Source organism: Budorcas taxicolor, chromosome 19 (genome assembly GCF_023091745.1).
Source record: "Budorcas taxicolor isolate Tak-1 chromosome 19, Takin1.1, whole genome shotgun sequence".
Lineage (NCBI taxonomy): Eukaryota > Metazoa > Chordata > Mammalia > Artiodactyla > Bovidae > Budorcas > Budorcas taxicolor.
In genome coordinates, this window is record NC_068928.1 from 33302106 (window position 1) to 33317916 (window position 15811).

Here is a 15811-nt window from a genome sequence, read left to right on the forward strand (position 1 = left end):
ATTCGGGACCCCACAGGCAGAGGCCCTGGCAGCACTGAGAAACCTCGAATGGGAAAGTCACGCCTGAGCCTCAGGGAACCAGTGTGCTGTAGGCAGAAACACAGGAATAGGAACAATGAGTGGTACACTAATGACCCAAAGAAGCAAAGCCTGTCCCTGGCTGATCATAGGAAAAGCAAACAATCTGACCTAAGGGAGAATCGGGGGCTCTCTCTGTTACCTCCAGACCCCACTAACTTCGCTTGACTAGAATTCTGTTGCTGTAAATCCGGCAGTGTGCACGACATCCACTAATTGTTGGCTGGTGACTGGTGGGTCAGAAGTCCGGGGAGCCCCGGCCAGTTGTTCACGTCAGATGTCCAGGTGTCAGTCTGGCTAGACTCCGCCCTGGAGGCCATGGGAGGGAATCCACTCACAGGTGGACTCGTGATGTTGCTGTATGACCCGGATTGACTCGCCAGTGTGGGCCACATAGTCCAGGGTCTGGGAGCAGAGCCAAGGTGCTGCCTGCGGAGGGCAGGGTGGCTGGTCCTCATCATGCTTCCTAGCGGGTTGGAGGGCTGCCCCAGGACCACGCACTCATCGTTGTTTCAGGTCAAGGTCCCTTGGCTGAGGCCCAGCAGAAGGCCCAGCAAGCTGCACACCCTCAGCCTGGCTGAGACCTGAGGGCATCAGGACAGGCAGAGAAAGACTAGCCTGTTCACTTCACAACTGCTGGGGGCCCCACGGCACTTCCTGGGTGTCACAGGACCTCGGTGCTCCAAGGCTTTATGCTGGGAAGTCCCGGTTTCCTCTCTAGCCGTCAGCTCCTCCTCACACGTCGTTTTCACCTTCAAATCCACCAAGTGTGTGGGTCATTATGCTTCAGAGGAGATTCAACTTTTACAGGTTTATGTGTTAGGTCTACCTGGGTGATCGCCCCTTTGCCACACTTGGGAGCAAGTCCATAGCGTGAGGGGCACTGGGCATCATTCTTAGAAGTCTGCTCTTTTATCCACCATCTCAGTTTCTGCTCCTTTAGAAGCCTTCCTGGTAATGACCTTAGAGATGGAAACCTCTATGTCACACCCCTGAGAGGGAAGGGAAAGCAGATGAAGAGAGACAGACTGGGGGTTCCATGGGTAGGAGTGGGGTGGGGATGCAGCTGAAGGCATGGCCAGCACCAGACCCGTGGGGAGGAGCCTGTGGGGCCTTCCTGGAGTCTGGCTTTTTCCAAAAAGGCCCAAAGGAATCTGAGTTGAGTGGACTGTCTAGAAGGGTCTCCTTTTGATAAGAGTGGCTCCGTGCAGACCCCTCCCCACAGTGCAGGCCTGTTTACTGCCCGACTTCATGTGGGGTGACCCATGCCTGCTCATCTAACCCTCGGTGCTGCTGTACAGAGCAGCCACCTGCAGTTACTTAAACTCCAACTGAGACATCTCTAAGGCCATGCCCTTTTGAGCCTGGTGTGAGATAAACACAAGTCCTCACCTTCTCCAGGTGAGCTGAACCATCACCTCTCCCACCTTCCTGTTAAGACTGTACCCCCACACCTGACATTCCCAATCCTCTTTCCTGGCTTTATGTTTTCTCCCTAGCACATTCCATCTTCCAATCTGGTACATATTTCATATTTAAATTTTAATTAATTGTCATCCCCACGAGAATGTAGTTTCCACAGGAGCAGAGGTATCACCTGTTTCATTCATGGATGACTTCCCAGCAGTTAAATATTATGTGGCACCAACCTGGCATCTCGATAAAAACCCACTGAATTAATATAAGGAGGATTCTGATCTAACCTATCACACTATACTTTGGTAAAAAACTATTTTCAGTCAAAATTACATGGTTATCATTTTTTCAAAAGATGGTTTTTGAACCGTTTTGAGTTTTCTACAGTTTAATTCTGGCTTCCCAAGTGGGAGAGAACAAGCTTTGGAGGGCTGTCTTAGACAAACAGGTCTGGACAGAGGACATTTTTTGAAAAGTAGATAAATCAGACACATATGATTTGCATTTCTCTCTAAGTTTACAGAGATTTAACAATGAATGAAAGATACTCTTCAGGCAAAATAAGTTTGGGCTTCATCCAATGTGAGATGCTTTGAAAACAAGTTCAAGATGTTCACAAAAGAAAACAAAGGGAAAGAAAGCAAGACAGCAAGAAACACCATTCTCACTCTCATGATTGGAAATATCTTGTCTAACCCTCTCGTGACCTAATTTCAATGACCTTCTGCATTCAAGGGCCGATTCCTTCTGGAATTTTTAATATTCTTTTCATAACCATTCCAGCACATCCCTCACTCATTTCTGTAAAGCAAGAAATGATAGTGCCGCTGACCACCAGGACTTCGTGGGGCTCACTGCCGTCAGACCTTGTGCCTGGCTGATGAGTCCTACCCGGCTTCCTCTTTGGTCACCAGGCCCACTTCCCTCACCCTGAAACCTCCCGTAGTCAGCTTTCATCCCCGACTCCTGTCCTGGCGGGGATGCTGTCACTCAGGCACCTACCTGCCTTTGCAGGGTATCTGAACCTTGAGAAAAGGCGGATGCAGAGAGTGACAGAGGAGCCAAGAGAATGGCCAGAAGCACGTTTGTACCTGGGGGGGCCTCTACTGTTGGTCATGACCCTGATTTTTTCTTTACATTTTTAACAAAAAATGAAGAGACTCAGATATGGGCCACTTTTTTCTTGGGTACAGTCTGAATTGGAGACACTTGACTACTGCTGCACAGAGAACCTGGCTCTGCCTGGCCCTCTGGGCTGACTCTCAGCTGAGGCCCAGTCTTCTTGGCCCTCAAAGCTGGACATCGGGAAAGGAATATCATGGTGCCAACAGTTTCAGTATTTGTAGAAAAACAGGGTGAAGATGTGGGGGAGGGGGCTGAGCCTGAATAAGGAGAGTGAAGGAGGTAGCAGTTTTAAAGAGGACACCTAACTAACAGGCAGGTAAAACAGTCCAACTTTCAGAAGAAAACATAGAATGATGTGTAATGACTGTGGAACAAAGATTTCTTAAACAGAAACAAAATGCACTAATCATCAGAGAAGAGACTAATAAATTGGACTTTATTAAAATGAAGAACTGTGTTTAAAGGAAGAGTGAAAATTCAACCACCCTGGGAAATGATATTGTCTATTTGACTAAGGACTTGTGTGCAGAATGTATAAAGAATCCATGAAAGCAACAAGCAAAGAAAGACAATCTTATTCTAAAAATGGGCAAAGGCTTGAGCAGGCATCCAAGGAAAGACAGCGGGGACGTCCAAGGAGCACAAGAGAGGAGCTTGACCTCATGTGCCAGCAGGGAAAGAAAGCCACAGCCTGAATGAGACCTCTTGTCACACATGCCCCAGTGACTGGGAGCAACAAAACCAACAGCAGCAAGTGCTACGGAGAAAGCAGAGAAAACATAAATCACCCAAGTCATTGGTGGGCAATAGCACCGTACAATTGCTTGGGAAATCTGTCTGGCATGATCTACCACACTAGAACACACGTACATCCTGTGGCCCACCTGGTCCACTTCTAGGTGTAGACCCAGAAGGAATGGACACATAGGTTCTGAGAGGCATTACCAGAACATACCAATAGAACATACCAGATATGCAAGAGCCCCAGACTAGAAGTCACTCACCTGTCCATTGACAACAGAACGGGTAAGTAAACAATGATGTGATCATACCATAGGTTACTATCAGAGAAGGAAACGAATAAACCATACTCACAGGGAACAACACAGGTAAATCTCAACAATTTAAAAACAAAGATGGAAATACTACAGGTTTTAATTCCATTTCTTTAAAGTTCAAATGCAGACAAAATAGATCTGGTATTTAGGGATCCTAAGTTTTACAGAAAACCAGCAGAAACAGAACTAGGGACAGAGTCACTTGTGGAGGTCACGGAGGCTACGACGGGAAAGTCACATGAGTGGTGTGGGCCCAGCCGTGCTCCTCTCCTAGACATGACTCTGGGTTTTCACGTCCACAGTCATTCGATAAACTATGATTTACACACTTTTTTTATCTTTGTATATGACATTTCATTATAAAAAACCGAACTTATATCAAGTATTCCTTTTGTGTTCAACCTCCACAGAAAACAAAAACAGAAACTCTCCAACTAAATATGAGCAACTCCTAACTTCAGAAGAGACTGAAGGCCTACCATGTGGGGCCTTTGTGTCAATCAGAAAAAGGCACCATCTTTTGAAGATTATTTAGTGAAAGCTGCCTCCTTGGGTGGAGCAGCCGGTCGGGAGCACTGTTGGGGGTTTACTCAGCCTCTGAGCAAATAAAAAGGCCGTCCTAGGGGACGCAGGCCCACAGTGAGGTCACGTCTGCTGGAAGTTGTGATGGGTCCTTGGGGTCCTACCCCGCCCCCACCTGCCAGCAGCCCCACCTGGGAGAACAGAGCTGACACCAACGGGCACATGGGCCTGCCCAGGCCGGTGCACATGCAGGACACAGGCCGCTGCCTGCCCAAGTCTGCTGGACACTGATGGCCCCCGGCCTTACCGCGTAGCCCTCTGTCTTCCTCTGGCACCACCTGAGGAGAGCATTGCGCTTGGAGCCACCGTATTCCCGGGCCAGGGCCGCCAGAGGGTCTCTTCTTTCCACACTAGTTAGAAAGCGGAGATGCTGACGTTTAGAGTCCACAAATACACAGAAAATAACTAACTAGATGAGAAAAGCAAAAGTCGAGGTCTGTCCAATGAGACTCTAAAGAAATCGCCCACCAGTCCCATTAACAGCACGTTTTTATTACATTTCACGGTATAAACCAGACAGGGAACTGTGCTTCCTGGCTTTCAGGAGTCTTGTGAGGGTTTTTTTTTTTTAATCCATCTGCTGCACTATCCTTCTAGCCTTTTATTTATTAAGTATAGCATCATTTAAATTAAAAACACCTATAGAAAACAGTACATGTTACGAAGCTACAACCTATTTCTACAGTAACATATACAAGGAATACTGGAAGAGCATTTTAAAAACCCCAGACTAGTTGCTTATGGGAGGTGATGGGAATGGAGTTTATATGGTCAGCGTCACCATTAACAATGAAGTTACTGTGACTTTGCAAGTGTTCACTATGCCTGGTCTTAATTCATCACTGAGAGCCAAATTTCTAGGCATGACAAATTAGGGAAGACTAAAATGAAGGAAAAGAGTGTCTCAATAAACGAAACATTTACCAGTTTTCTTAAAAAAAAAAAAAAGAAAATAGACATGACTGCAATAATAAATACGAAAATTACCAAAGTAAATTTCTATTCTATTATTGGCTCATCTCAATGACATGAATATAAAATTGAAATAATAAACTAACCTCACTAATCTAACCTTTTATGATGAAGGTATAATATAAATAGCATGGAAAAATACACATAGTCTGTTTGTATGCATTTCTGGTACAAAAAAAATAATTTTGGGATAGCACTAATTCTGGTCCTGAAAACCTGTTTTGATTATTTAAATCCCCTGCATATAAACAAGACAGAAACGTAACAACTGGGGCTTAATTAAACCTCTGAAAGATATGACTTCATCTATTTGGGTCCAGAAACAGACCACACCCAAAGATTTGACAATGGCTGAACTGAGGTGTTCAGGCTTTTATAAAACCCTTTTCTAATACTCATAATGGTAGTTCTAATGTTTGTTAAAAAGCCATTACTCCTCAAGTAGCCAATTTTGTGCATTTATCCACCTGCCTATTCGTAAATATTTACTGAGTGAGCGGCTCTGTGCAGCACAACACGAGGGGCTAAGAGCAATCCAAGCGTCAGGATGAAGTATTTGCTGTCCACTAAATTACAGCCCAAGTGAGGCAAAAGCACACACAGTGTGCAGCAGGGAATTAAATACAAATGGAGGTCAGACAGCACAGGCCGAAAAGGGGGTGTCTGTGCTACCGGGAGTGGGCTGCAACCTCAGGGGAGGGTGGACCAAGGAGGAGAAGCGTGAAAGGACAGAAGGAAGATACTTCTGGCCGGAGCCTTATAATTGCCAGAATAGCTGGTGTGGTGCTGCAAAGGTGAGAGGTACAGGCTCTGATGGGTACCTGAGTTTGCTCTGCGGCTTCCAGCCCCCAGGGGAGGTGGCCAGCAGCCTGGAGCCCCCGAAGGCCAGAGAAGGGGGTCTGCTCAGGGACTCGAGAGAGGGGCTCTTGCGGAGATAAGGGTTTGGCTTCAGGTCCTCAGCTCTTCCCTTCAGGAGATCTGTGGGGACAACAATATGATTACTGGTCCTGGAGGAGGAGAGACCCGAAAGGTCACACTGTCCAGTACACTCAGTCCTCATGTCAGTGTTGTGTACAAGCACACAACAGGCACCGAGTCACTGTGCAGCACACCTGAAACCAGCACACACTGTACACCAGCTACACTCCTCTAAAATTGTATGAAAGAACACACAACAGATACTGAATCACTGTGTGGCACACCTGAAACCGAGACAGCACTGGAAATCATCTCCGTGTGCTGGGTCACGTCAGCCGTGTCCGACTCTGCGCAACCCCACGGACTGTAGCCCACCAGGCGGCTCTGTCCACGGGATTCTCCAGGCAATAATATGGGAGTGGGTTGCATGCCCTCCTCCAGGGGATCTTCCCGACCCAGGGATTGAACCCACGTCTCTTGTCTCCTGCATTGTTGGCGGGCTGGTTCTTTACCACGCCCCAGATTCGGATAGAGATACACACATAACATGTTCTAGGCTGGGTGATAAAAATGCAAATAGGGACACGGTGTTTTCTAGAAAGGACTCTCCAGGCAGGACCAGCTCCATGATCCACAGGGACCAATGCCAAGCTGCCCTTGTTCAACAGTTACTCTGAGCTTCAGGATGGCACCAGCAGCGCACTGACCAGAGGCCCTGCTCCTAAGAGCCTCCGCAGGCACACAGGGTCAGGGCCACCAGACCAGCCTGTCCCCAGGAAAAGCCCATGTTCTACTGATGGGCACTTGGGGGAGGGTGTGACAGGAAGACGCCTGGTAGGTCATCAGGTAGAAACGCTGGGCACCAGGAATGAGGCCCACTTCACAGGACAGGACGCCATGCCAGCCACAGGTCCTGGCTCTCTAGGAATCAGTGAGAACATTTCTTCTGAGGCTCATCTCTGCTGTCACTGTAGTCTGAGGCAAAATAGCTAAGGAAACAGGCTGAACCCCCTTGAGGCGATTTCCTAGAGGACCACTGAGGTATAGATCGGGAGAAGACTCCGGCAACTGTCTAGCTGGACATACAGATGACTCGGAGTGGGAACCTGGTCACCTGCTCGATGCCACAAGCAGCCAGCGACCAGGCCGAGCCCATGATCCCCTCCTTCGACGCCATAAACAGTGGGAAAAACAACACTTGTATAGCTATTAGCATCAATTATGGTGGTCAGGTTGGGAGTGTAGCTAATGAGCTGGGAAGAGCAGAGAATCACAGCATTTACATCACTAAAGGGAACAACAAAAAACAGTGCATTAACCCTGGTCCTGCAGCTTCTAGGGACGTGACGCTGCACAGCTGGCTGGAAAGCAGGCCATTTCCAGGGTGCGGGCCTTTCTGAGCCAAGTAAACAATCTTGCAGGTGGACAAGGTGCCTGCAGGGTGGGGGGAGGGAGGAGAGAAAGAGGGGAGCTGAGGATGAGTTACTACTTCCGGGCAATCTCAGTGTCAGTATTTATCTTGTCAATGAAAAGAATAGTTTCTCTACAAAAGGGAAATTCTAAAGCTGGAGGAACAGAGATGTCAATACTAACAATAAAAGATCACCTAACGCACTTAAAAACAGTTCAGATGGTAAACCTCATGTTACAGGTATTTTGTGTGTGTTTATGTATGTGTGTATAGTCCCTCAGTAGTGTCCCACTCTTTGCAACCTCATGGATGGTAGCCCACCAGGCTCCTCTGTCCATGGGATTTCCCAGCAAGAATACTAGAGTGGGTTACCATGCCCTCCTCCGGGGATCTTGCTGACCCAGGGATTGAACCCACGTCTCCTGCATTGGCAGGCAGATTCTTTACCACTGAGCCATCTGAGAAGCCACAGGTATTTTATCACAATAAAAAAAATAACACAGGCAGCACTGAGCTTATAACTGAGTTATTCCTACTTCATGGTATGTAGCAAGTGTGAAGAACTCAACATGGATGCCCCCTCTGGACTGCTTACTCCTCTGACTCTGGACTACCCATGGTCTCTGGCCACCACTCCCCTCTTCCTGGGAGTCATTATGACAACCCAAAGTCCTACATGAACCATGCACACTTCTTTATGAAGTTGCTAATCAGAGTGATCACCAGCCTCATCACCAGAAGGCAACGTGGCACAAGAGTCAGGGAAAGTCCTTCCTGTCCCTGAGCTCCTCACAAGCAATGTGTGGCTCTTGTAAATTGATTAAACTCTTCAGGGCCTGAGCCTCGCACTTGTAAAATGCAAGGAAAGGGCCAAGGTCATCTTTAAATTCTCAATGTCAGTGTTTATCTAAGGCTAAAATAAAATCTTATTAAATCCAAGAAAAAAGAAAACAAAATTCAGAAGGGAAAAAAATAAGTTGGTGAGGTGAAAGAGTTTACAGTCACAGAAGCAACTGTTTTACGGATAAATCTGTGCTCGACCATGATCAAAAATGAGAAGAGTGGGTTTCCTTTTTTATTCAGTGTCACAGAAACTGTTTTACACTTAGAAATAAAGGATTTCTCTCTATGTGGTCTAGGTTTCTGGCTTTCTCTCCTTCTTCCCTGGATTACAAGGAGATCAAATCAGTCAATCCTAAAGGAAATCAACCCTGAATATTCATTGGAAGGACTGGTGCTGAAGCTGAGGGATACTTTGACCACCTGATGCGAGATCCGACTCATTGAAAAAGATCCTGATGCTGGGAAAGATTGAGGGCAGGAGGAGAAGGGGGCAACAGAGGACGAGATGGTTGGATGACATCATCGACTCAATGGACATGAGTTTGAGCAAACTCTGGGAGATGGTGAAGGACAGGGAAGCTTGGCGTGCTACAGTCCATGGGATCAAAAGAGCTGGACACGACTTAGCGACTGAACAGCAACTCCTTTTTCCAGGCACGAAGAACCAGGTAGTCAGTGTTCTTTCTGTGTTTCTTCACAGCAGTGACCTCACACACATGTATCTGTCTCTCAGTGCACATTCTATACGATGGCAACCCCGGCCAAGGTCTTGGGGCTCTGGCAGGTGGCAAAAGTCAGTCCCTCCGAGGCTCTGGCACCAGCCTGGCTGGGTTCACTCAATCCTCCAAGCCATCCCAGAGGCGGACCACAGGAGTTCTGTCTCAGAGACGAGGGAACCACAGCACTGGGGGCTGGGATTACCAGGCCAGAGCCAGACTGTTAAGTGGTGGGGCCAAGGTTCAAGTCCACGCTGTCTGCCCCAGTCCCTGCTCCATGGCTCCCTCACATCAGCCATTGGCATGGCAGGTGCAGAAGGAGCAAAAATGGGACACGTGAGGCCTGCTGACACAGCGCTGCTTCATCATGGGGATTTAAATTTTTAAAATTTAAAAATTTAGGCATAGCAACAGAAAAAGGTCTACACTCAAAGACAAAGATCTCAGGCATATATTAGGAATTGTGGGAGCAATAGCTCTGAAGATGAGAGTTTTTTCTCAAAATAGTTACTTTTAAAGATGAGATATGCTCTTTAGATTTAGTAAAACAAGCAAAAGACCTCCAGAGCCTGACATTTCTCCCAGACTCAGGCACCCTGTAGCCAGCAGGACACAGCTGGGATCTCACGGCCATAAATACACATATTCAGAGTTTGAATCATTTGCAACAAACGCCCCTGATTCTTTTTCTAAGCTCAGTTTCATGCAAAGGAGAGAAGAAAAGTTCACCTTACAACACATAAGTCAAAAGCACTTTCTATTTAACTCTTTAGTGACCAGGGGATTTTCACAGAAAATCGCCTGTAGCAGGCAATTTGTTATGTAAGTGAATACTGAAACACTGTGGTCAATAACATTTGGGTAACAAAAGATGTATTAATATGTCTCTGGCCAATAATGTGCTACAGTGATTTACCTGAGAGGGGAAGGTCTGGGAGATCCAAGCGTTGAGTCACTCCTTTGCTGGCTGGCCGAGTACCACTGAAGGCAGAATGTCTCTGAAACCAAAAGGCATCACACTGGTCACACCAGGAACAAGTGGTGTGTGTATGTGCTTGTGTGTGTACATACAACAGTTCTCAAGCTCATCAGAATCACCAGGGGGTGCCTTTTAAAACAAGTGCTTTAACTGGACAGGTAATAAATGCAACTGAAGTGCATGCATGCAAGCTTGCTCAGTTGCTCAGTCATGTCCGAATCTTTGTGACCCCATGGGCAGCAGCCTGCCAGGCTCCTCTGTCCTTGGGATGCTCCAGGCAAGAATATGGGAGTGGGCTGAGACGCAATTGGCAGGATCCTCAAAAGGAACAGAAAGGACATGGAGTGAAAGCACAGTCTCCCTTTCGCTCCCATCACCCCCTTCTCCCCGGGGCAACTATTACTCATCACATCTGTGAACATCTTCCTGGAATATTCTATGTATATTCAAGGACGTGTGTAAACATACTGTTTTTTTAATGGCCAATAGGCACACGCAAAGATGTTCCATATCACTAGTCATTAGGAAAATGCAAATCAAAACCACAATGAGGTATCACCTCACCCCTGTGAGGATGGTCACTGCAGAAAACAACCATAGAAAAAACAAGCATTGGTGAAGATGTGAGAAATCAGAACACTTGTGTACTGTTGGTGGGAATGTAAAACCAGGCAGGTGATATGGAAAACAGCAGGAAGGTTGCTCAAAAACATAAAAACAGAACTACCATGTGATCCAGCAATATCACTTCTGGGTGGTTACCCAAGGAACACAAAACAGGGTCTTCAAGGGATATTTGCACACCCATGTTCACTGTAACATTATTCACATTAGCCAAGATGTGGCAACAACCTTAATGCCTATTAACAGATGAGTGGATAAAGAAATCGGCAATGATGGGAACACTGACATCAGAGAAACTGGCAAACACCACAAATCAGGGCTCTTTCTCCTAAACAGCCAGTTGTTAAACATCTACCAGCAAACTTTTGTTATAGCTCAATACAAATAGGTGAAAATGAAGCATGACCTCTTTTACTTGTATTAAATAAACAATGATTATCATAAAAAATAAATAACTTGTATTTGGTTTTACATAGAAGCTGGTAGAAATTACCTTCAAGGATGAAAAAGTAAAAAAATAAAATAAAATATTTCTTTTAAAGCATAAGAGATCCCAAACAACAGACGTACTACCAAGGATGTCAGACAACAGAGCTTGTTGACAAGTACATCAACCTCAGCTCCATAGAGGCAGAACCCTGGGTGCTGCTAGTGACATCAAAAGCCCTGGTCTTAGAAATACCAGGGAGTTTTGGTCTGAGACCTTTAGGAGATGGCAAACACAAAACAGGGTTAATGCAGTGAACCCTTAAGAATTTATAAATTGCAAGCACTCTCTCTGGGCATTAAAAAAAAAATTATTTGAGAAAAAGATCAATGTCCACTCTAGTATAAAAAACACAATCTTCACTTAACTGAAAACTTTGACAGTGTCATCTTATGGAAAACCAAGAAAGAGGCATCAACAAAACTGTATGATGCTTACAGCGTCTCTCTCAGACCCTCACCAGGCACTGGAGCAGAATTTTTGATGAAAGCTTCATTATTATTATTTTAGGCCTATTAAAAACAATATTCAGAAACTTCCCTGGCAGTCCAGTGGCTAAGACTCATCACTTCCACTGCAGGGGGCCTGGGTTTGATTCCTGGTCAGGGAACTAAGATCCCACATGCCACGTGGCACGGCAAAAATTAATAAATAAATAAACAAAAAAGATGATCAATGTACCTCAAAAAATAAACGAACTGGGTACCCTTTTGTTGCCTGGGTAACTACGTGACACAGGCTCCCACCTGCACCCTATGGGCACCAATACCTGCATTGGAGAAACAGCGGCAGCTGGGGGCGTCCTCACAGGGATCCCACTCAGGGGACTGCGGGGGGTCTTGTGGACAGAAATATTCTGCCCAGCTCCACCTGCCAAGAAAAGAGACAGGATGTTTCTAGGCTGTTCCAGTTCGAAACAGCAAATAATACTTCCTGCCTTGTTGATGCTCTTTCACCCTCTTCTGGTCTAGACTCATGCTGAACTGGGGAGTGAGTCAGGGGTTAACTAGATGGGGGCTGGTCTTAGTCAAGGACACACGAGGAGCAGGAGAACGTACAGGTAACCAGGCAGCCACGGGCAAGAAGACACTCTTAGACAAACCACACTGTTCTTTCCTTTTCCACCTTCACAATCGAATGTCACTGGGCCTTCGTATTATCCCGTCTCTGTAGGCTCATCTTAATCCAATTCAGCCGCAAACTGTTTCAGCAGACACAACGTCCTAGGACTGGCTGTTACTCTGGTCCCTGGTACAATGAGCATATTTGATGCAATCAAGGGAAGACATACAGTGTGTTTTGGATACAGGTTCCTTCTAAGAACAGTGCTCATGAAAATTCAGGGTAGACAATGTAGAGATCCGTTTTTCTCATATGCAGATAATGGCAAACAAAAGTAAGCTGTGGGTCAGGGAGACATTTCCAGGAAAAGCTGGAAATATCCCACAATCAGGAATGACAGATTGTATTAGGCGCCAGCCAGACAGCCCAATGCATGGAACCAGCGCCTCCTTTCCCAGGAGACAAGCCTCTGGCCAACCCTGCTAATCCTCATGAGATGGTAAAAAGGCAACCAGTGGTGACCTGGATTTAATGGACAGAGAGGAAGAAAAGGAAAGGGGTGCGGCAGGAGTTGAAGGGAAGTTTGGGAAGAGAGAAGAGCCAACTCCCCTGTTGTCTCATGCAGCCTCAGCGAGCAATGCACACCATGTCTGCACGTGGATAGTCTGAGAAGGGACCCCTGGTTGCACCAATGTGGGGCCAGGGCAGCGGAGACAGGCTGGATCCATGAGGCTATGGTCTGAATTTGAGTTTTGCTTATCAAACAAAATGACACAATACCTGGTCGTCCCAAGTCAAATGACTTGATGAGGGACTTCACGGTGGTTGCAGACTCTGAAGGTGTTGGAGGAGTCCTGTTCATGTAGGTGCTGGGCCACCGGCCAGGAGCGTCCGCCTCCGAGGGCTCGGGCTCTTCCTTCACTGGTCTGCACGGCAAAGAGTAAATCAGGTTGAAAAGCTGGCGGACGTACCCATTCGGGGAAGGACACAGATGAAAACAGCCAACGCAGAGAAGAATGAGTCTGGGAGGAGAAACCCAAACTGAAAATCCTGATCTCTGTATTAGCTTTGCATCTCCAGGAAATAACCACTCAATTTTTATCAGAGACATTTTCTCAGGAATGGCCAGAGACAGCATTTTTATATATGGAGTGACTTGATGTGAGCTCTAAATGAAAAGGATTTATGTCTACTCTGTAAACTATAAATATATAAAAAAACAACTGTTATTTATCATGAAATAGTTATCTTACTGTCCATGGTGGATACAACAGGTTGGTGAGTTGTATGAATTCCAACCCCCACCTGATGCACAGAGGCTGGAAAGATGACACCTCAGGAGCCCACCCCCTGCAGGAAGATCTCAGATAAGGGCTTAGACCCTACTGGCCAGGAAGACTGGGCCAGATGTAGACTCCTGAGTTGTGGACGAGAGGCAGGGCATAGGGCATTCACTACGCTGAGATGGACGGAAGCAGAGACAAGGTGCTCCCACTGCTGGAAACTGGTGGCAGCTTTGGATGGGGCCGGCAGCTTCCTGGTGTCAGGTTCCCATTCAGGGGAGGCAGCCACTCTCCTAGAAACCCAGCTGTGTGTGTGGTAACTTCCAGAGTTGTTTCTGGAGGCTAGGCCTGGGTCTGTTTCTCCAGAGGGGCCCCCAGCAATCCTGCAAGCCCCTTCTGCTTAAACCCACAAGGCTGCCATCTCCAGGAACATCAGAGTCCTGACTCACACATGAACCATCCCACCCCTAGCAACAGGAATGGTAACCATGCTCTGGAACAATATTGCAACTCCCTGTGGGGCAGTGGTTCTCCTGAGCTCTCCTGCACAATCGTGGCCAGTCTTCCCTGTGGTCTCCAAGCTGGAGCACAGACTCATGGACTGTCGTTTAGTTGCTCAGTCATGTCCGACTCTTTGTGACACCATGGACTGTAGCCCGCCAGGCTCCCCTGTCCACGGGATTTCCCATGCAAGAATCTTGGAGTGGGTTGCCATTTCCTCTTCCAGGGGATCTTCCTGACCCAGGGATCAAACCCAGGTCTCCTGCATTGCAGGCAAACTCTTTACCGCTGAGCTACCAGGCAAGCCCCCAGACTCATGGAAGAGCCTCTTAAAGACAGACTGTCTGGGTCAATCTTCCTCATCCAGGGGATGTTAGCTTGTCACTTAACCTCCCTGTGCGTGAGCCAAGACATAGCCCAACTTCTGATTTCTAAATCACTGCTCTTTTTATTATATCAAATTGCTATAGCTGTTTTGCAAAAAGATGACTAATTTATGAGAATAGCTCAGAATACTTCTGGCAGCATATTTTAAAAAGGTCAATGGAAGTTTAAAATATTTATTTACTGATCTTTTTTGAAAGAAATCTGGCTACTTGGAAGCTTCTGTGGTTGAAGTGACTTGTCTTTGATTCTCAAAGTTTCCTCCTGTTGCTCTGTAATCAACATTGAGTAGGATAAATTTAGGAAAAACAGAACTTAAAACACACTTTAAATCACACTGCCCTACACTTTTGTATTTACCTTCTTTTGAGGTAAAATAAAAAAATCAGTTAACAAATGACTTTTCTGTGAAGTCAATATCAGAGAGTCATGCACGGATGTGAGATCTGGACCATAAAGAAGGCTGAGTGCTGAAGAATTGATGCTTTCGTATTGTGGTGTTGGAGAAGACTCTTGAGAGTCCCTTGGACTGCAAGGAGATCAAACCAGTCAGTCCTAAAGGAAATCAACTCTGAACGTTGGTTGGAAAGACTGATGCTGAAGCTCCAATACTTTGACCACCTGATGCAAAGAGCTGACTCACTGGAAAAGACCCTGATGCTGGGAAAGACTGAGGGCAGGAAGAGAAGGGGACGACAGACGAGATGGTTGGATGGCATCACCAACTCAATGGACATGAGTTTGAGCAAGCTCTAGGAGATGGTGAAGGACAGGGAAGCCTGGAGTGCTGCAGCCCATGGGGTCACAAAGAGCTGGATATGACTGAGCAACTGAACAACAACATCAGGTGTTTCAGGAATTGGTAAGGTTTTTTTTTTTTTTACATCAAATAGGGTTGGTTTTGGTTACCTTCCCTGTTATGTCACATAGGACAAAATCAGATGGTGAACATGCAGAAAGAGTGCAATCAGGTTAGGTACAAGCAGAGGAAAACCTCTCATTTCTGTCCTGGCCATTCTCAGGAATGTGAGAAAGTGGGCACCTTCTTAGCCGTCTAGGTACATGATCTGCCTTCTCAGGGACTGGGGAGATTTAGGGCACCCGACAAAAGAAGGTTGTTTTAAAAAGCCCATGTTCATTTCACTCCTTGATAATTTAATAAGAATAAAACGGGGAATCTGACATTCTGCTGAGGTGTTCCCTTCAACTACTTAAGCTTCTATGTGATTCACAACATCAGATGATACAGGACTTGTTCCAAAGCCTAAGAGTAGCAAGGATGCTGGAACCACTTCCACCTCGCCTGCCTGCAGGGATGGTGGGCAACGCTCCGTACTTTCTGTCTGCTGGGCTGGGCCAGCAAGAAGTAGGG

At 46.6% G+C, this 15811-nt stretch overlaps 1 protein-coding gene across 1 annotated transcript in view; it reads right to left on the reverse strand.

Annotated features, from left to right (window-relative positions):
• SPECC1 (sperm antigen with calponin homology and coiled-coil domains 1) overlaps window positions 1-15811 on the reverse strand; it is a 147704-nt gene that overhangs the window by 33154 nt on the left and 98739 nt on the right. The window contains exons 7-11 of the mRNA XM_052658497.1: window positions 13052-13197; window positions 11979-12079; window positions 10036-10117; window positions 6053-6209; window positions 4507-4609 (exon numbers count right to left, since the gene is read on the reverse strand). Of these exons, the coding sequence (XP_052514457.1) occupies window positions 4507-4609; window positions 6053-6209; window positions 10036-10117; window positions 11979-12079; window positions 13052-13197 (589 nt within the window). The remainder of the gene's footprint in view (window positions 1-4506; window positions 4610-6052; window positions 6210-10035; window positions 10118-11978; window positions 12080-13051; window positions 13198-15811) is intronic.